This window comes from Callithrix jacchus, chromosome 4 (assembly GCF_049354715.1).
Source record: "Callithrix jacchus isolate 240 chromosome 4, calJac240_pri, whole genome shotgun sequence".
Taxonomy (NCBI): domain Eukaryota; kingdom Metazoa; phylum Chordata; class Mammalia; order Primates; family Cebidae; genus Callithrix; species Callithrix jacchus.
This window is the reverse complement of record NC_133505.1, coordinates 122,866,985-122,887,976: the sequence shown is the minus strand read 5'-3', so window position 1 is coordinate 122,887,976 and position 20,992 is coordinate 122,866,985. Positions and strand designations below refer to the sequence as shown.

At 38.9% G+C, this 20,992-nt stretch overlaps 1 protein-coding gene across 1 annotated transcript in view; it reads left to right on the top strand.

Moving 5' to 3' along the window:
- Positions 1-5,390: 5,390 nt before the first annotated feature.
- TRAPPC3L (trafficking protein particle complex subunit 3L) overlaps positions 5,391-20,992 on the top strand; it is a 38,824-nt gene continuing 23,222 nt past the window's right edge. Inside the window, exons 1-3 of the mRNA XM_078370753.1 lie at positions 5,391-5,714; positions 8,083-8,180; positions 12,288-12,387. Coding sequence (XP_078226879.1) covers positions 5,673-5,714; positions 8,083-8,180; positions 12,288-12,387 — 240 coding nt within the window. The 5' untranslated portion in view covers positions 5,391-5,672. The remainder of the gene's footprint in view (positions 5,715-8,082; positions 8,181-12,287; positions 12,388-20,992) is intronic.

Below are 20,992 nucleotides of genomic sequence, written 5' to 3'. Positions count from 1 at the left end.
TATCAAAACAATAATTTTAAAAAGCAAAGACTGAAGTGTATATAGTGACATGTTCAGTAAAGCTTGATAGTAAATACCACATCTTTCCTTAAGCTTATAATTTTATTTTTATTTTTTGCATATATATACATTTTTTTGAGACCGAGTCTCACTCTGTCATCCAGGATGAAGTGCAGTGATGTGATTTTGGGTCACTGCAACCTCCACCTCCTGATTTCAAGTAATTCTCCTGCCTCAGCCTCCTGAGTAGCTAGGATTACAGGTGCCCTCCAAGACACCTGGCTAATGTTTTTGTATTTTTAGTAGAGATGATGTTTCACCATGTTAGCCAGGCTGGTCTCGAACTCCTGACTTCAGGTGATCCACTAACCACAACCTCCCAAAGTGTTGAGATTACAGACATGAACCTCAGTGCCCAGCTTCCTTATGTTTGTAATTTTTATATTTGAAAATCAGCAATTAAAGTACAGATGGGTCCCCACCTTAAAATTGTGTGAAGGCAATATACATTCAGTGGAAACCCTACATCAAATATGCATACAACCATTCTGTTTTTCATTGTCAGTGCAATATTCAATAAATTACATGAGATATTCAATTTATTATGAAATAGACTTTGCATTAGATGATTTTGCTCAACTGTAGGCTAATATAAGTGTTCTGAGCACATTGAGGTAATCTAGGTTAAGCTACGCTGCTCAGTATGTGAGGCATATTAAATGCATTCTGACTTCTGATTGGTTTGTCGGGATATAACCCTATCACAAGTTGAGGAGCATCTGTATATGGGGAGTGAGGAAGTGGGGAAGGAAATTGTAGACCATTCTTTCAGGGAATTCCGTAGGAAAGGATGGAGGATTGATTGACTACAAGTCACTGTTGGGCCAGGTGCGGTGGCTCACACCTGTAATCCCAGCACTTTGGGAGGCCAAGGTGGGCAGATCACGAGGTCAGGAGATCGAGACCATCCTGGCCAAATGGTGAAACCCCGTCTCTACTAAAAATACAAAAATTAGCTGGGCATTGTGGCACATGCCCATAATCCCAGCTACTTGGGAGGCTGAGGCAGGAGAATTGCTTGAACACAGGAGGCAGAGGTTGCAGTGAGCCAAGATCACCCACAGCACTCCAGCCTGGTGACAGAGCAAGACTCTATTTCAAAAAAAAAAAAAAAAAGGAGTCACTGTTGGAATGTAAAATTCTTGCTGTAAAGGAGTTTGTAGATGATAAATTTCCAAGTTTTTATTATTGTTTACTGTTGAAAGAACTAACCACTTCATCTGCAGTACAGTATGTAACTTGTCAATGACCATGAATGATTACGCTTAGGAGTAAACAGTTTTCTTAGTTCTTTTGTGATGCTATAATACTTCAGACGAGTAAACACCAGAAATTTATTTCTTACAGTTCTGAAAGCTGGGAAGTACAAGATCAAGGTGCTGGCATTGGTATCTGGCAAGGGCTCTTCTCTGCTTCCAAGATGGCACCTTGTTGCTATATCTTCACGTAGCAGAAGAGCCACAAGAAGTCTAAGCTAGTTCCTTACAGCCCTTTAATAAGGTGAAAATTCATTCACAGAGGCACAGCCTTCATAACTTAATCACTTCCCCAAGGCCCACCTCTTAAAACTACCACAATGGGAATTAAGTTTAAACACATAAATTTTAGGAAATATTCAGACCATAGCAGTCTTTATAGTCAAATGGTCTCCTGTTAAAGATAGTTTGCTGTCCCCTGTCTATCCAATGCATAGCTACCAAATGTCTCCTCCTCAGCAGGGACCCATCAGCTTGTTTACTAAGCATACAGGGACACACAGTTAAAGAAAGTTGGATCTGAGCTCTAGAGCTATCCTCAGGGGATTGAGGTACAGAGAAAAATCACACACCAATTTTATGTAAAGAAATAGGGTTAAAATAAACAGCAAAAGCAGCCTTAAATAGAAAAAGAAGTTGAAAAAACATAATAATAAGTCCTTGGACCAGATGTTATGGTAGCTAGAAGTAGCTTTGTCTTCTCTGATAGTTTGTGGGTGATCATAAAACCTGCATATCAGTGGATGTCATCCTCTATTAGCGCCTTCCCAAGTGTCTACTCTGCTGCCCAAGTATTCTCAAAGGATCAGCATAGGGGCATAGCTCAGTTCACCATTTACTTGGGTTGGTTGACTGCAGTGCAGTTTTTTGAGACTGAAGAATGCATCTTTCTCCTAATCCCAGTTCCAAATTTAGTCCTAGCAAGCCTAAAGAACTCTTAGTGAAACAGGACAACTTTGCTTATGCATTATCTCGAAGTAACTCTCTCTCTTAGTTGACTGCCAGGGCAGACATTATGGATCATGTTCCTGTTTGAAACATCATCTAGTTTGAAAACCAGCAAACAAGTGTCCCCTGCGATGGTGAGTACAGTTGTGGTCATGCAGGTTGTGCTTTGTACAGTAGCACCTGGCAGGGTCTCTGCTCCTTCCTCAAGCTCTGTGTCCTGGCTAGAAGGTCATAGGGCAGGGGAGCGCCATGTCAGTCTGAAGTAAAAGTTGGCTTTTTCAAATACACCCAATGACATCCTGAATTCTCCCAATGGCCCTAATGTGACCATACCACAGCCATTAGAGTTTACTGAAATTGATTCCACTACCACCATCACCTCCCAGCAAGCACACAGGCCCTTTTTTTTGGTGCCAAATTTCTTTATTTGAAGGAATGGTACAAAGAACGTAAGTGGATGTTTTGGTACAACTTACAGAAAAGGTAAAGGAAACCCCAATACGCATGCACTGCCTTGGTGACTAAGGAAGTCACCCGGTGGCTATGGGGAAATTAGCCTAAGGCTTAGCATTCATTATCACTGTCTCCAAGGGTGTGCTTGCCAAAGAGATATTCTGCCAAGCCAGAATGGGGTGCTCCCATCTTGTGCAAGTTGGTCACGTGGTCACCCAATTCTTTGATGGATTTCATCTGCTCATTCAGGTAATGCGTCTCAATGAAGTCACACAAATGGGGGTCATTTTTGTCAGTGGCCAGTTTGTGCAGCTCCAGTAGTGACTGATTCACATTTTTTTCCAAATGTAATGCACACTCCATCGCATTCAGCCCGCTCTCCCAGTTACCATGGTCTGGTTTCTTGATATCGTGGAGGAAGATGAGGCCACTTCCTTGGTTCTGCAGCTTCATCATTTCTCGGCATGTTCCCTCTCCTCATGAGATTGGTTAAGAAAGTACTTGGCGGCCGGGCGCGGTGGCTCACGCCTGTAATCCCAGCACTTTGGGAGGCCGAGGCGGGTGAATCACGAGGTCAAGAGATCGAGACCATCCCGGTCAACATGGTGAAACCCCGTCTCTACTAAAAATACAAAAAATTAGCTGGGCACGGTGGCGCGTGCCTGTAATCCCAGCTACTCAGGAGGCTGAGGCAGGAGAATTGCCTGAACCCAGGAGGCGGAGGTTGCGGTGAGCCGAGATTGCGCCATTGCACTCCAGCCTGGGTAACAAGAGCAAAACTCCGTCTCAAAAAAAAATAGTACTTGGCAAAGTAAAAGTTCAAAGTTCAAAGCCACATTATCGCGGTCAAAGTAGTAAGACGTGGACAGGTAAACAGGAAGCCTAGAGCTCCAGGTTGATTTGGCGGTAGATGGCGGCCTCTGAATCCTGGTGTTAGTTCTGGCGCACCTGCGAAGGTGGTGCGGGCGTCATGGCGGCGGCTAAGGAGAGGCTGCGATGGAGGTGGCTGCGCGGCGCTGGAGAGGCAGGGACCTTGGGGCGGTCCGAGGACGCGGTGTGGAGGTGACTGAGGACTGGCTGTGGGCGGCCGGCCGGCGTCGGGGAAGAGCGCCGGTTCCGTCCAAGCACTGTTGAAGCAGGAAACCGCGGCGTCTCTCAGCGAAGAATGTCCGCATACAGGCCCCTTCTATGTTGTTCTCTGGGGTATCTTACTCAGAACTCAATATTGTCCACAAATTGACCTAGCAACATGCTGTCACTACACCTTAGTAAGTTTCTGTGAGTCTACCTCTAAGTTTGCGCTAACATAATTAGAGTATGTGCAGTAAAAAAAATTTTGATTTGGAATCATCAAATTTAGCCCAAATCCCTCCTGTGGCCAACATCCAGATAACCTTGAAAACATTCCTCAACCTCTCTACTTCTAGATTCTTATCCTGTAAAATGGCCACGATTACAGTACTGTTTCACTGATTGTGTTTCAATTAAAATGAGATAAAGAGAATGAAAACCATGTTTTAAATTGTAAATTTGATATACATATAAGTTGTTAATAATTGCTGCTAAAAAACTCTTCACTCCCACCCCATAACTAAGTAGAATTAATTTTCCTGAGATCATAGTGTCATAGAACAAAAGCAGTGATTTAAATATTGTAGAATTCCATTCAATTTATCCAACCACAAGGATAACTTACAGTAACTAGTTTTTATATAGTGCATTTTAATGTGTTTTATGGCACATCTCGTCCCTTTGCTTCCCACAATTATCCTGTGAGGTGGGTGATATTGTTTCCATTTTGCAAGTGTGGAAACTGAGCCAAAGAGCAATAAAATAGCTTGCCCAAAGTCACACAGCCAGCAAATGGTAGCTCTGCAACTTAGCCTGAGGCTTCCAAATCCTCCTAGGTTCTTTCAACTACACCACACTTTTCTTCAAAGTATTCCTGTGTCTGTAACTTTATAGCAAGAATTTGCCAGAACAAATAGGACTAATGGACTCAAACTATAAGTAGTAGAAAACTACTTTCCTAAACTGAGTTTTCCGCTTCTATTTCTGGAAAGATTTTGATCCTCCTTGCATCCTGCAGTTGTCAAAGTGAAAGGATTTTTTACTTGAACTTTCTGCATATTGAATTCTGCATTTGAATATTTCTGCATAAATAAAGAGAGCCTTCAATAGCTACCATCTCAGGAACTCTCAAAAGAAAGCTAAGGGCTTACTTTCTCTACTAGTATCATTATACGTTATTACACTGTAGAGCACCCATTTTGAACAACAGTTTTGTAGAAAATATTGCTTGTTCTATCACTCATTAATGTTCTTGGTTGATGCTAATGAAAAGAAAAAAAATGTTACCAGATATATTTGAATATTACAATCATACAAAATAGGGGTCTATGGTTTTGGGTACAATGTGATAACCACTGATGTCATTAATGAATCAGGTTTGAACTCAGGATTTATTACCTACAGATTGCTGATCTTGTCTCTCTGATTCTTACAACAATCAATCCAAGACTGAATAATGCTAACATTTAGATCTATCTTGGATTGTGAAGGTTTCTGTTTGTGGTTTTAGAACAGTGCCTTGGCATAAGCACAAAACACCACTCTTGAACTCCCTTGGGCTAAATAATTTTTTGTGTCTCAGTGCTTCAGGTCTGACTTCACACTATCAGCTTTTATGGATCTGGATTACAATTCTTCCTCAGAAATCAAGCACTTATTTGATCTGTGGAAAGTTACGTGGCTATAAGACAATCCTGTTGTTCATGGTTATTTTCCTCTTCAGCTCAGCAAAGAGCAAAAGCCGTAGAGTGCAGAAGCAGCACTCCTGTCTGAAAGCAAGGAAGCTCTTAGAAAAACAAACAAAAAGACATGGACTGATATACCTCTAAGAAACAGGCAAAATCAACAGAAACTGAAGATCACATTCTTCATCTATCAAGCACTATGTCTCGCCCTGCACACCGAAGACCAGCATATCATAAAATAGTAAGATCTTTCTAAAGAGAGATTTTTCTACTTCAGAGAAAATGTTTTCTTGAGTGATTTCTGATGTATTTCAAAAAGTGATGCTATAAGAATTTTTAGTGGAGGAAAGAGAGTGTTCAGTGAGGTGAATCCTAAGTGACACATCTAGGAATAATTACAATTAACTTGCACACAAAGAATAACCAGTTCTTTATACAGACTTTAAGGTCTTCTTTTCTGACTAATTATACACATACAAACGTCTATTTTTTTTTTTTGCCTTTGACAGAAAATATGAAAAGATTAAGCCATTTTTTGTATTTCATACTTCAGGAAATAGGAAATTATATGTATGTATGTATATATAATAGTTGATTACGTGTAAAACTGAACAGAAATAGGTCGTCAAAAAACTAGGTATTAAAAGAATTGCCTTTAAAAATGTTTCCTAGTTTTATTGTAACTTGGTATGTAATATTATTCTTTCTATATATTCCAGGTTAAGAGTTATTTACAAACCTTATTTTTTTTGCAGGTTAGTTTTAAATAACATGCTTTAATACTCTCTTGTAGTTTTAGTCATTCGGAAGCTACGGATACAAAAATTCATTGTTAGCTTTCGAATTCTGTTAATTATTTCAGAAGACTGATGGGGATTTGATATAATTAAGTAATTTCAGACTTGGTGTTTAGAATTGTAGTGACTAAGGGCATACTTCAGTTTGAAATGCCTGCAGATACCTCCGCTGGCATTCTGGGTTCTTCATTTATTTTCCTGTGGGGCTCTCAAGTGCTGAAAAATATGGTACATAGTTCATATTATATCTAAATCACTTGATTTTATAAAGTAGTTAAAAAGTATTTTTATACTGATACATTCATAACCTACTGAAATAGTAAACCATGTTCTTTCAAATATTCACATGATTATTTTTACTGTTTTAAAAACTATGAAGATAAATTTATGTTAACCTTTCCTGTCATCTGTGGTATGGATTTGAGACCCAGCTGAACAGGTAGTTCAAGGTACAATCCTTGGCCATGAAGCAGAATAGAGAAAGCTGGCCTTTATGGGTACTGAATCAGAAACATGGCTGAAAATAAAATAGGTTTAAAGATAGAGTAGTGCCCACCCATCAGGGACAGAGAAGAAATTCCATTAGTCCAGTTTGACATAATTATAAATGGACACAATGCTGGGGCCATCGCATGTAGGTAGGGTATAATTTTTTTCTACTTCTCTCTTTTTCAAATTCTTTTGTTTTACTGCCAGTCAAAACAAACTCATCATTCTTTCTCTCTCTCTCTCTCTGTCTCTCTCTCACCTCCCACCATTCACCTTTACTTATCTTTATGCTGTAGCATTAGTATATGGCCACACTTTGTCTTCTGCTGTGGCTCCTATATGTTGAGCAGACTTTTCATTGGTAATTTACCAGCATTTCTTGTGATTTATTATTAGGTTCTTCAAAGAACCCTAAGTCAAACCTAAATTGTCTTAAGTTTTAGTTTTCATTTATAACTCACTCTAAAAATGGGACGTATTTTGGAAATCTATAAGGAAATATCACATTCCCCTTTTTTCTCTAAGTAAAAAGAAAAGAAACTCACAAATTTGCTGCTACATTTGGGTTTATTTTGAAGGTCTCCTTGGCAGATCTGAGAGGCATTAGGGATTGTGCAGACTCCTGAGAAGTCTTATTGAATTCTTTCTTCCAGCTGAAAACATGATTGGCATATATTTTAGAAAAACAGAAATTTATGTTAGAAATTAGTATTTCTAAACAACTGTCTCCATGAAAATACATCGCAAGTTATCATGTAAGCAAATGCATAGAAAGATGTTCTCATGTTAAATTCATTATATTTGCCTGCAATCCCAGCACTTCGGGAGGCTGAGGCAGGCGGATCATGAGGTCAAGACATTGAGACTATCCTGGCCAACATGATGAAACCCCGTCTCTACTAAAAATTACAAAAATTAGCTGGGCGTGGTGGCATGCGCCTGTAGTCCCAGTTACTTGGGAGGTTGAGGCAGGAGAACAGCCTGAACCCAGAAGGCAGAGATTGCAGTGAGCTGAGATTGCGCCACTACACTCCAGCCTGGTGCCTGACGGTAGAGCAAGACTCTGTCTCAAAAAAAAAAAAAAAAGAATTTTATTTAATAGCTCTCTCTCCCCTACCCACATCAATGTACCCAAATATGAATATAATTTGTTTTCAAAGAGCAAATTGTTGCCATAATAGGAGGAAGAAAAAAATGTACAGATGATCTCTAAGTCTACTTCCAACCAGATTTTGCTAAAAAAAAAAAAAAGAAAGAAAGAAAGAAATATAGTAGATACTGTCGTAACTTGCCTATAACAAGAAACTACCCCTTTTTCTCCAGAATAAAGATCTCTTTGTCCTTACCTATGGAGCTCTGGTTGCCCAGCTGTGTAAGGATTATGAGAAAGATGAAGATGTGAATCAGTATTTAGATAAAATGTAAGTGGAAGTCTTTCATTCTTACAGAATGTCTGTTGTTTCTTACATCACCTGCATTCTTTCGGCCTCTGATGACTTCTCTTGCTTCATTTCACCAGCTGTTCTTCTGTCTCAATGAATCACATCTGAAAGCTGAACATAATTTCTTACAAGTGCCATTTGGGTTGATAGAATAAAGTAATAGGAAGGAATTTCTTTGATAAGAATATCGAGTGTGGGATGTTTTCTCTTTAGTTAGAAATAATTTCTTTTTTTTTAATTTATTTTTTATTATTTATTTATTTTTTTCTTTTTTATTGCATTTTAGGTTTTGGGGTACATGTGCAGAACGTGCAAAATAGTTGCATAGGTACACGCATGGCAGTGTGTTTTGCTGCCTTCCTGCCCCTCAACCACATTTGGCATTTCTACCCAGGCTATCTCTCCCCAGCTCCCCCCCTCCCGCTGTCCCTCCCGATTACCCCCAATAGACCCCGATGTGTAGTACTCCCTTCCCTGTGTCCATGTGTTCTCATTTTTCCTCACTCAAAACAGCATGGTACTGGTACCAAAACAGAGATATAGACCAATGGAACAGAACAGAGGCATCAAAGGCAGCACAACATATCTACAACCATACAATCTTTGATAAACCTGGCAAAAACAAGCAATGGGGAAAGGATTCCCTGTTTAATAAATGGTGTTGGGAAAACTGGCCAGCCATGTGCAGAAAGCAGAAACTGGACCCCTTCCTGACACCTTACACTAAAATTAACTCCAGATGGATTAAAGACTTAAACATAAGACCTAACACCATAAAAACCCTAGAAGAAAATCTAGGCAAAACCATTCAGGACATAGGAGTAGGCAAGGACTTCATGACTAGAAATCATTTCTTAATTATAAGTGACTTAAGAGTTGCTTATAAACAAAAGATGTGGTAAAATTGAAATTGTTCTCTTAACAACACAAGGAAAAATCAAATTTATTCCTTTCAGAAGTCTTTTGTTCAAACATAATTCCTTCCAATATAAATATGTGCTTACACAAGCACAGGCCATCTATAGAAAGATATGCAAGAAACTCATAATGGTAATTTCCTAAGGACAGGATGGGGAAACTGGGAATTATGAATTAAAGGGAGAGTTCCTTTTGTTTAATATAGCATTCTTATTGTTAGAATGTTTTTTAATTATTACTATCCTTTTCTTAAAAACATATTAGGTAGAAAAACCCAGGCCGGGCACAGTGGCTACGCCTGTAATCCTAGCACTTTGGGAGGTCATGGAGGGTAGATCACGAGGTCAGGAGATCGAGACCATCCTGACCAACAGGGTGAAACCCCATCTCTGCTAAAATACAAAAAGTTAGCCGCGTGTCGTGGCGCATGACTGTAATCCCAGCTACTTGGGAGGCTGAGGCAGGGGAATCACTTGAACACAGGAGATGGAAGTTGCAGTGAGCAGAGATCATTCACTGCACTCCAGCCTGGCAACAGAGCAAGACTTTGTCTCAAAACAAAACAAAACAAAACTACTTCTTTCTTTTTAAATGAGACCCATTCTCTTTGTCTTTATTATTGAAGATTCCTCCTGCACAAATTCCACGTTTTGATTTTCTCTGAATAACTATATGATCATCAGATGATTGCCAAACAATAAAACATCTGTCAATGGTTTTTGAACTTCTTAATTATAAACTCTGAAGAGGACTCTAACAGAGCAAAGACTGGAAAATGTGTACTGGGTTACAAGATTTATCTAGGTAGATTGAAGGAGAAAGTTAGCCTAACATTTTAGAGCTTTTTGAAAGGCTTCGTTGTGTTTTCAGTTGACATACAGAAAAACACAACGTAAGGGAAAGATTGAAAGATCTTTTTTAAAAACTCTCATTTTTCTTCTTTCTGTATACATAGACTTTTTCTTTTAAAAACGTTCTATTTTTGTACACATGCCTTTTACTTTGCATTTCTATTTAATTAGTCAAGGGCACTCACAAAGAAGAGAATTGCCCAACTGTCCACCTATAGATTTTTCAGTCACTTCCTTAGCTGAACTGTTCATAGCTGTGAGAAATGTTAATGTCATTTTACACTAAGGTCACACTTAAACATCTGACATAGCATTTTCAGAAATTACTTCATTTTATTTGACTTATGTTAAACTTGCATTGCTTTGTGAAATAGCTGTAGAAAAATAAAAAAGCTCACTGATTTGACTAAAAAAACCTTTGTTCAGCTAATTGAGTACATATTTAACAAATAGGAATGAAATATTAAAGAATAAATTTTTGAGAAGCTGTAGAAAGATGTTTCCTTAAGAAAAAAATTCACATTTAGATTTCCTTAATAGCTTCTGCTGAGAGCCTCTTACATTTTTAATTTATAAAATATCTACTTTGCAGAAACATATCCTTTGACCAAAGCAATATGTGTAGATATAGCACAGCTCATAACATTTTGACTTCTGACCACTGTTCCCAGGGGCTGAGCTGTGGATACGCAAAGTGATAATTAAAAAACAGTGGAGGCTGGGCGCGGTGGCTCACGCCTGTAATCCCAACACTTTGGGAGGCCGAGGCGGCCGGATCACGAGGTCAAGAGATGGAGACCATCCTGGCCAACATGGTGAAACCCCGTCTCTACTAAAAATACAAAAAAACAATTAGCTGGGCGTGGTGGCACCCGCGTGTAGTCCCAGCTACTCAGGAGGCTGAGGCAGGAGAATTGCTTGAACCCTGGAGGCAGAGGTTGCAGCGAGCCGAGGTCGCGCCACTGCACTCCAGCCTGGCGCCTGGTGAGGGAGTGAGACTGTCTCAAAAAAAAAAAATAAATAAATAATACACTGGAAATATTTTTTAATCCTGATACAACTGTTTCTGTAAAGTAGACATTCTGATTGTTAAAAGTCTTTGCAGTGTGAGCTTCTTGGCTGAAATTATAAACCATTTTTCTCTAAAGTCAAGAAAGCTAAACTGAGTATTTCTATCCACTCAGAAATATAAACAGGATACCTCACAAGATTTACTGAATTCATAAGCACTCTCACATCAAATCTGTCTCCCTCCACCACCTAGTTACCAGAGAGTTCACCTCTTTTTAAAGCCTCAGGAGTAATCATTGCATCTGAACACTGTGGTGTCTTCCTGGGCATTTTGTGGCTCCATTGAAAAACATTTCACTTGTCTATGAACATGTGGCTGTGAAATTAAAAGACCAATTTTATGACAGAGGTTTGGCAAAAACAGTATTCCGTTTGATTTCCACCATGAAGGTTACATTTTCTCAACTAGATTGCAAGTTCTTATAAAACAGAGACTCGGACCTTTCTTTGTGTCCTTTTGGGAAATTTACTTGTTTCTCAGTTTATCTTGCTGAAGGTGTGTGCCCAGCCACCTTAGCCACATATTCGGTGTGTATAATCACATCTCAATCAAAGGTTTTCAAAATTATACTTCGGGCACTACTAGAGCTATTTTCTTGGGGTGGAGATAATACAACACCTTCCCCTAAGTCCCATAGTTTGTTTCCCTGGAATGAAAAATGAGTTTTCAGAACCTGGCTGTGTTTTTGTTTGTTTGTTTGTTTTTGGTAAACTTCAGAGTCTGAAGTTGTTGAAACTTTCACTGGCAACAAAAATTTTTTCTGCTCCATTCTTCCCCTCCTTCCAGAGCCCATCCTGGAAATGTCAGCCCTTTTACCCTGATAATGATGCTAAGAGAAGAGCAAGCAACCATACATATCACAAACATAGCAGACACTTTAGCAAGACGCTCATTTGATTTCTGTCAATAGCTAACGATGAGAAAATTAGTTGCCACTAAGAAACATTAGGCTACAGACACCAGCCTCCCTTAATTTTAATTTATATTGTCAAGTTTGGGTCAGTCCTGATTCTAGGCAGACTCTTTTGCTTGTAGGAGCCCAGTTAATATTTCCTTGGTGTGTTGCTCTCTGCTTCTGTGGTCTGTGGGACCAAGAAGAAACCCATGGCCAAAAGCCATTTGACTCATCGTTTGATTTGGGTTGTGATTCACTGGCACAAGTTCTAAATACAAAAATCCCTTCTTAAAAACTGATAAACTTCACTAATTAGAATTTTCAGACCACATTTTTTCCTTCATCCATAGGGGTTACGGCATTGGAACGCGGCTTGTGGAAGACTTTTTGGCTCGATCCTGTGTGGGAAGATGCCATAGTTATTCAGAAATTACAGACATAATTGCCCAGGTAACTGTGTTTTTAGCTCTGCCAATACATTTTGAAAATCTCTGATTCTTTTTGAATTTGGTGGTTTTCTGCTCGGCTTGGACAGGTTCCATCTCTGCATTCATTGTTAGGTGCTGAGAAAGGAGATTCTGATTGAAAAGCATTTTATTTCAGCACAGAGATAAAGCTACAGTGAACTGAAAGATGCATTTAAGCAACTGTAGATTTTCCTGACTAAACTTTTCCTAGTGTGAGACATACACTCTACACAGTGTGTATACACTCTACACAGAGTGTATGTCTCACACTGGGAGAAGTGTTTCCAGAAGGTAAACAGAAGGGGAGTGTAATAGGGCTCATTATACTGACTCATGCATGCCCCCAACCAGTTTCTTTATGATCATTTTCAGCACACGGAGGGAGACAGTTTTCGGTAGTATCAGAGACTATTGTTGTAGTCATTCCCAGGGTATTGTTTTCCCAAGAGAAAAATAGAACTTCCTCTAAATATATTTGTTTTAAGAACTTTCATAGCCCTGATATGTAGGAGACAACTTGGAATCATCCAGGATTAGCTCACATTTATCAGTAATTAAACTGGAAAATGCATCTTTAGACAGCATTTAAAAATCTTGGCCTATGTTTATTAATGCAGTGTTGTTCATTTATGGGAGACTCAGAAGATATGCGTGTCTCCAGGTTTACACAACTGACCAATTAAGTTAGTCTTATTTTTTTTCTCTCCTAGTGCTTAATATTGTTATATATGGCCAAACTGGCTCTGTGCATGAATGGCTGTCATTCTATGCCATCATGCTCTCTGAGCCTAAATGCAGTTTTACATACTCTTTGTCTTTCATTGTCATGGTAACCCTCTGAAGTAGGCAGAATTGGAGTTACTATCCCCACTTTCCAGATAAGAAAACTAAGTCCCAGAAATAATATGATAAACAGTGAATATGTGGGGGAAAATTCTACATTAAAAACATAATCCAAATGAAAGATTTTTCCATTTACTGATATTATTATTTGTATTATTTCATGGCTAGTGAATAATGTGGTTGAAACTGTTACCCCAGTGGCTTTCAACCTTAGCACAGTGAGTTTATCATACCACTAACCAGGTTGGGGAAAAAAAGTTCCTTTCTATGTTGTCAGAATATAAGTAAGATCTTGAAGTGGTAGACTGAAAAATAAAATAATTTTAATGAAATTAATTATATGGGCAATACTACAAATTTCCATTCAAATACTAGCTGTTTGAATGGAAAGTAAATACTTGTAATGCGTAAATGTAGATGGTTGTGTTTTGTTGCATTTCTAGTCGGTATCCCCCTAGGCTTTTTGATTAGTAAGACACAGTCTCTCTATAATGAGGATGATCACATTGGTTTGAGAATGACTGTCTCTTGATCTTTGCCAAGAGCTCGGGAGATCGAGACCAGCCTGGCCAACATGGTGAAATCCCATCTCTACAAAAAAAATCACTGAAAAGCTTCTGAAGGGACTCAGAAGAGATAATTCCACATATTCCTTTTAATCAGAGGAACATAAAGGAATAAAGCTTCTCTAGTAGAAAATAAAAACGATAACTTTAAAAAATTAGTGTCATTAACTTCAGAACAGCTGCTAACAAATATCCCATATAAATCCTTCCCAGAGACAGCTAAGGAGTCTCATGTAAAACTTTCTTGTTACTTGTGGTCCTCAACCAGGATATTCTCCATTCTCTATTAGTCACAGAAAAATTACAGAGCTTAAAGCCAAATTAAATATGCCAATAGGAAGTATATGTTTATGTGGGGCCTGATGTAGGACTTCTTACTTGGTAGAGACTCAATAAAAATTAGTTAAAAGGAAAGAAAAGAGGAAGGGAAGAGGGGAGGAAGGAGGAAGAAGTAATAAAAGCAGTCGTTTGTTTAGGCTTCTTGGAAAGTTCCTTTTCTTCTGCAGAAGGCAGCCTGGGAATGCTCTTCACCTTGCCCAACACATTTAAAGGCTCCTCAAGTCCCTTCCATGAGGAACTACTCATTTTACCTGACAATGAAGTCTTCAATATGTGGAAATAGAACAAGAGTTCTTTGAATGCTCCAGATTAAAAAAGAAAAGATTGAAGAAGAATCCAGTAAGAAATGTTCTTTGGAGAGCATAAGAGAGAAAATGAATTCATATCTCAATAGAAAGAGTCCATGAAAAAAATGCAGAATGTTTCTCATTTCAGAAATTATATTCAGAAATAATATTCTGTCTTTAAAAGAATAAAGAAGCTTCTAATGAAATTTGACCTCCTAATGATACACAATTTTCACTAAGTTAGAAACAGGTCTGTTTGATTCTCCTCTGTTAGAAACATGTACAACATCTGCTTTCCAAATATCCCTTCTCTAAGCTTTTTATGTCTTATCAACCATTTTGACGAATTCCTTTCCGCATTTTCTGTTCTCAGTGAATAGGAAAAAGATCCACTTCCACTCCTCTGCAAGATTCTTTCTTGTCAATGAGGAGAATATTCATCACCTTCACCCTTCTCTAGTGTAGGTTGGTTGTCCCTGCTCTTTGCACCTTCCTTCAAAGGCCTGATGTCCTTCCTCTCAATCATTTTTACTTCTCCAGAAAAATGTTCCTTTACTTGTAGCAATAATGTCACCCATTTCAGTAGGATTTTGACACAGATGAAAGGCCAGACTTTAATTATGGACCTGCCCACTGAGGCTTTGTTAATAATTAGCAGCTTTCATTAAAACGTTGGGTCTGAGGCAGCATTATCTCATTAATCCTTATAAACTCTCCTCAGAGAAGGCAGCTGCCAAATGATACAGTCAGTTTACAGAGAACTAGGCCAAGTTCAGAAGTTTACTGTAGTCACACACTGCTCCCAGAGCACAGCAGAGTCAGGAATAGAACCAAATGGCTGTAAAATTTGTTTGGCTGCCCTCTCAGACCACAAACTTCTGCAGAACACCATCATCATCCTTCTCAAGTACTGAGCACCTAGAGACTATGGCACCCATAGAACTCATGGTCTCTGTCCTGTCTCCAGGTAAGGAAAACACAGAGAAGGAATCTATTTGAAGAGAATTGACTAGATGAAGAAGTATGGGTATATCCTATACCCAGACAGAAGTGATCCCTCCTTGTTAGTAAAAAGACTGCATGTAGGAACAGGTTTCCTGAACTTACGCTGCACTCTGCACGTCTCTGCCTTTGCAAGAGAAGGACTGTGTAACTTCGAGTAGTCATAACATTCCTCTTTCTTGTTTTCCTCAGTTGTTTTTTTCTTCATAGAGGAGGTCAGTCTGTCACTAGGCCTCTGACAATTTCTTCTAAGTAGTAGACCTTAAGTTGCGCCATCTAGTGGTGAAGCTAATTAGATATAAACTTAATCATTAAATCATGATTATAAAGGCTAGGCTTGACAGTAACTATAATAATCTTGCCTTTTGAAAGTGACTTGGACACAGGAGCTGCGGTCAGTAGATGAGGACTGGCCTAGCTATGTCCGATGTAGTGTAGATTAAAAAGGAAGAGTCTACTTCCTACCCAGCCACATTCCCACTGTGTTACTCTGAGCAAGCTTCTTAGGCTGTCCAAACTTCAGTTTCCATATTTGCCGGAAGAGACCTCTTTCAGCTGTAATTCTCCTGAATTTCAGGTATTACTCTCACTAGCTACCATCTGCACACTGAATTATAATCATAAATAGCTGAGTGTGGTGAATGTAGCTTCCAAAGCCTCCTGCCGAGCATCTATACCTTCTAGTTACTGACAATCTTTATCACTGCTTGCCCTTGCACAAATTATGTTTGTCAAAGTTGAGAAAGCTTTTTGCTGTCAGATCTATGTCAATAAGATGATTACTCTGAGGGACACGGGGGAATTTATCATTTTTCAGCGTAAATATCACATATTGTTACAGTAAGAGAAGATTTTTAAATAAAGAAAAAATACAGCATAAAAAGACATTAAACTTGAAACTCTGATCTTTAGGTTAAAAATCGTTTTCTAATATACTGTACTTGTTGGAAATTCTGGAAAGTAAACGAAGAGATCTTTTTATAGTATAAATAGAAATTTCACCTTAATTAAATAATGTGAGCAGTGATTTTAGGGGATGTGTAATATAAAATCAAAGAAATGTTCATAGAAAGCAGTATGAATGAGGATGCCTACAGCAGGGAAGTAAATCTAATTTTATAAGCATAAATTTAGGGCAAAAGATTTAGGCACATAATCCAGAGAGGAAACAAAATAGCAGAGGGAATTTTTTTCCCAGTGGATGAATCATTTTTATTTCAATAAAATGGTACATTTGAGATTAGAGTTGAGTATACACAGAAAAATTTCAGCAAATCATACTAGGCATATTTTTTTCTTCTGCTTCTGATCTGAATGCACAAGACTACTATGACTGAATCTATAGGAGGAACGAAAACATTTCAAGCCAAAACTCCTTAGCTGCTTTAGAATGGGGAGAGCACGAGGGCCATAGATTTTCAATCTCCAGTACAGATTTATGCCCAGAATCACTGATCTGAACTTCAACAAGAACATCCAAATCTGATTTTATTAGACATTTTCAGAGGGGGTCCCATAGCTCGGAAGGTGAGTCAGAGAGGGGTTGGTCAGAAGATAGAAATCATACAACCACTCTATTTTCAAAGTGGAAGGTTAAATATAAAATTTTATTAGCTATTTATAGAGGATTAGCTACTAAGAAAGGGGGAAACACACACTACAGAATTTAGGGCTAAGAATGAGTACCCGAAAGAGGAATTCTTTTTAGACAGAGTTCCACCATTTAAGGCTGGGGTTCAAATCTCACTGCAGAAGGTATAATTGCAGATCATGGATAGTGGAGAATGTCATTGTGTTTCTAGGCTCAGACTGCAGGCAGGGAACAGAGCTAAACCCTGCAATCGGGAAACTTTCATTGGATTGTGGTGGGCTGAAGGGGACAGTAAGAAAACCATAAACTGGAAGTAGCAAGTTAGGAAGGAAAGCCCACTGGGTATTCCATGCCCTGCCGGTCACAATTCACAGCAGGAGCAAGCCAACAAAAGGCACACTAGAGACAGAAGAAAAGCCCCTTCGTCCTGCAGTGTCCCTATAGCACCTTCTGGCCAAGGAGAAATACCTGCATAATGGAGCTCCAGCATTACACCAGGGCAGTGAACAATAAGTTTTAAGCTGAGAGGCAATAATCTGACAACCAGCACAGAAGACATGAGCCATTCTGATTGTTACTTGCATTTCTGTGGCCATTTTAAATTTTGGTGACCTCATGTTTGACCCTATCCCACCTGCTCTCCCATGCTGGAATGATTCTGGCTGCCTAGTGGCAACTCTGTCTGGTGGAAGGAAGAGGTGGCAAGGGAAGCCACATTCTTCTCTTGCTGGAGTGGTGTCAACTTCCTGTAACTGAAGACACAAAATAGACTGAAGAGCACAATTTTCAGTGTGCAAACTTTTCTTCTAAAATAAAGACTTTTTGTTAAATACTGTGAAATTTATTAAATACAACCGGTACCTCTTTTTCCTACAAATTTCTTCAACTTCTTTTTTTTTCTTTTTTTTTTTGCATTTTAGGTTTTGGGGTACATGTGCAGAACATGCAAGATAGTTGCATAGGTACACACATGGTAGTGTTTTGCTGCCTTCTCCCCTTCACCCACATTTGGCTTTTCTCCCCAAGCTATCCCTCCCCTGCTCCCCCACCCGCTGTCCCTCCTCTATTCCCCTCAATAGACCCCAGTGTGTAGTACTCCCTTCCCTGTGTCCATGTGTCCTCATTTTTCATCACCCGCCTATGAGTGAGAATATGCAGTATTTCATTTTCTGTTCTTGTGTCAGTTTGCTGAGAATGATGTTCTCCAGATTCATCCATGTCCCTACAAAGGACACAAACTCATCATTTTTGATTGCTGAATAATATTCCATGGTGTATATGTGCCACATTTTCCTAGTCCAGTCTATCATCGATGGGCATTTGGGTTCATTCCAGGTCTTTGCTATTGTAAACAGTGCTGCAATGAACATTCGTGTGCATATGTCCTTAGAGTAGAACAATTTATAGTCCTTTGGATATATAACCAGTAATAGGATTGCTGGGTCAAATGGAGTTTCTATTTCTAAGGGCTTGAGGAATTGCCACACTGCCTTCCACAATGGTTGAACTAATTTACACTCCCACTAACAGTGTAAAGTGTTCCTATTTCTCCACATCCTCTCCAGCATCTGTTGTCTCCAGATTTTTTAATGATCACCATTCTAACTGGCGTGAGATGGTATCTCAATGTGGTTTTGATTTGCATCTCTCTAATGACCAGTGATGATGAGCAATTTTTCATATGTTTGTTGGCCTCATGTATGTCTTCTTTTGTAAAGTGTCTGTTCATATCCTTTGCCCATTTTTGAATGGGCTTGTTTGTTTTTTTCCTGTAGATCTATTTGAGTTCTTTGTAAATTCTGGATATCAGCCCTTTGTCAGATGGGTAAACTGCAAAAATTTAATCCCATTATGTGGGTTGCCGATTCACACTAGTGACTGTTTCTTTTGCCATGCAGAAGCTGTGGAGTTTGATTAGGTCCCATTTGTCTATTTTGGCTTTTGTTGCCAATGCTTTTGGTGTTTTGTTCATGAAGTCCTTGCCCATGTCTATGTCCTGAATGGTTTTGCCTAGATTTTCTTCTAGGGTTTTTATGGTGTCAGGTCTTATGTTTAAGTCTTTGATCCATCTGGATAATTTCTTCAACTTCTGCAACCAAATCTGTGTTCCCTTTTTCAATCCCTCCGATGACTATAAATATACTGTCTCTTTTTGATTGCCATTAGAAGTGTGGTTAAATAACACTATGGCCAAGAACTCCAGAGTATCACCTGCCAGTAATTTGTACTTTCTTCCCTGGAAGCCCCAGGAGGTGAAATGCAAGGACCAATGGCAGACTGGCCCTTAAGCTATCACCCAGTGAAAGACGTAGCGGGAGCTGAGGGCTTAGACTTAAAGCCTGCCAGGAGGTCTCACAGGCTTTAAATTAACCAGGTTCACTTTCTGAAATGTTCATTAGGTCTTTCTGTGCCAAAGGGTGATAGTTAGTTAGCATTACAGGAGGCAATTGTTGTAGTGTTAGGAGAAGTAAGCAAAAATGATAGAGCAACCTTGCAGAGGTAAAGGAACCCATGATTAACCTTACTTAAGCTATCTTCATTATGAAAGAAGAGAAGCATAAGTCTGCATTTCAGTTTAATGTTTTAATCAGTTTGTGAAGTTCAATTTTATGTTTTGTGCCTGTTGTTCTTCTAACCATTTGCTGTTGACCAGCTTATTTTGCATATGGTTCCAGTCTCCATCTAAAGAAAGTAAAAGCGTTTCACAAAAAAGTGAAAGTAATTCAGTTTCCCGAAGTTGTGATAATACTAATAAATTTTGTTTAATTTGATTCTTTATTGTATTAGCCAGTGACGTTATCTTTCATTTACAATTTCATTTCCCCATCAGATCGGTAAGGTTTTCCAAAGCAGGGATCATTTATAGCATTCTCGGGGGTTTGGTTCACCATGCCATAGTAAACTCACACCTGTTGAGATTTATTAAATATTGTTGAATTGAACTTAGAAAATATTTGAAGAACTTTTCACATATCTACACCCTGTTGGTACTAGTAGTCTGTCCAGAAGAGGGCAGTGGTCCACATTCATCACTAAATTAAAGACTCCTACCCCGACTGCTCAATCCTAACACAACATGCAGTAGAAGCCCTCTTATTTCAATCAATATTTATTACACTGAAAATCCAGTGCTCTAAAAGTACCTGACTGTTCACGATAACAAATCCACAATACCAAGATTTAAACTGCAGTAGGATCCTGAACAGGAAAATAACTGATTCTTATTAAGTAATGACAGTGAACTCAGCTCGATAATTTTATTGAAACATTTACTTTTTCCCACTATCTATTTATACGAGTGTAGAAGGTTTCAGAAGAGGGATATTCATTCTGCTACTCTGAGATCAATTGTGATTTCAAATGCAAATTTTAAGTATGTAATCAGATCCCTACATAGTGTACTTCATATTATTATGGAAAATAATTGAAAATTAGCCTAAAATTCATCATGGAGCTAAATGGTGTTAGGTAAACTCCTTTAGGTTACCAGCATTTGATTTATGTCAGATCTTTAGGGTTTATTGTAGAGATATTCTGGGACACAATAATCAGACCCCATGAAAGAACAAAAATTGGAAAATCATTCCAATTTCAGACTATCTTGAACCCTCAGCAGGAAGCCTTTGTGGTTCTCTACTTCAGTCCTGTGCGATTTTGGTGACTCAATGCTTCTCTGCTTGTTCTGCTAATATCTTTCTGTTCTTTTTCTTCTCTCCACCTCAATGCTTCTGATGCCTCACAGTTTTTGCTGCCTCTCGGCTTCTGCTTACTCTCTTTTCTCTGGGTGTCATTTGCATTTGGCTCAATCACCCAAACTGTGACTTTCTTTATGTGTCCCATATTTAAAGTCCCAAAAAGAGAGTCTTTAACCTGTCCAGCCAATTACTAGCCCTGTGTTAGGTAGAGTTTCATGCTAGGTCACTTCCAGGGCCCTAGCCAAACTGTGAACTATCCAGGCTC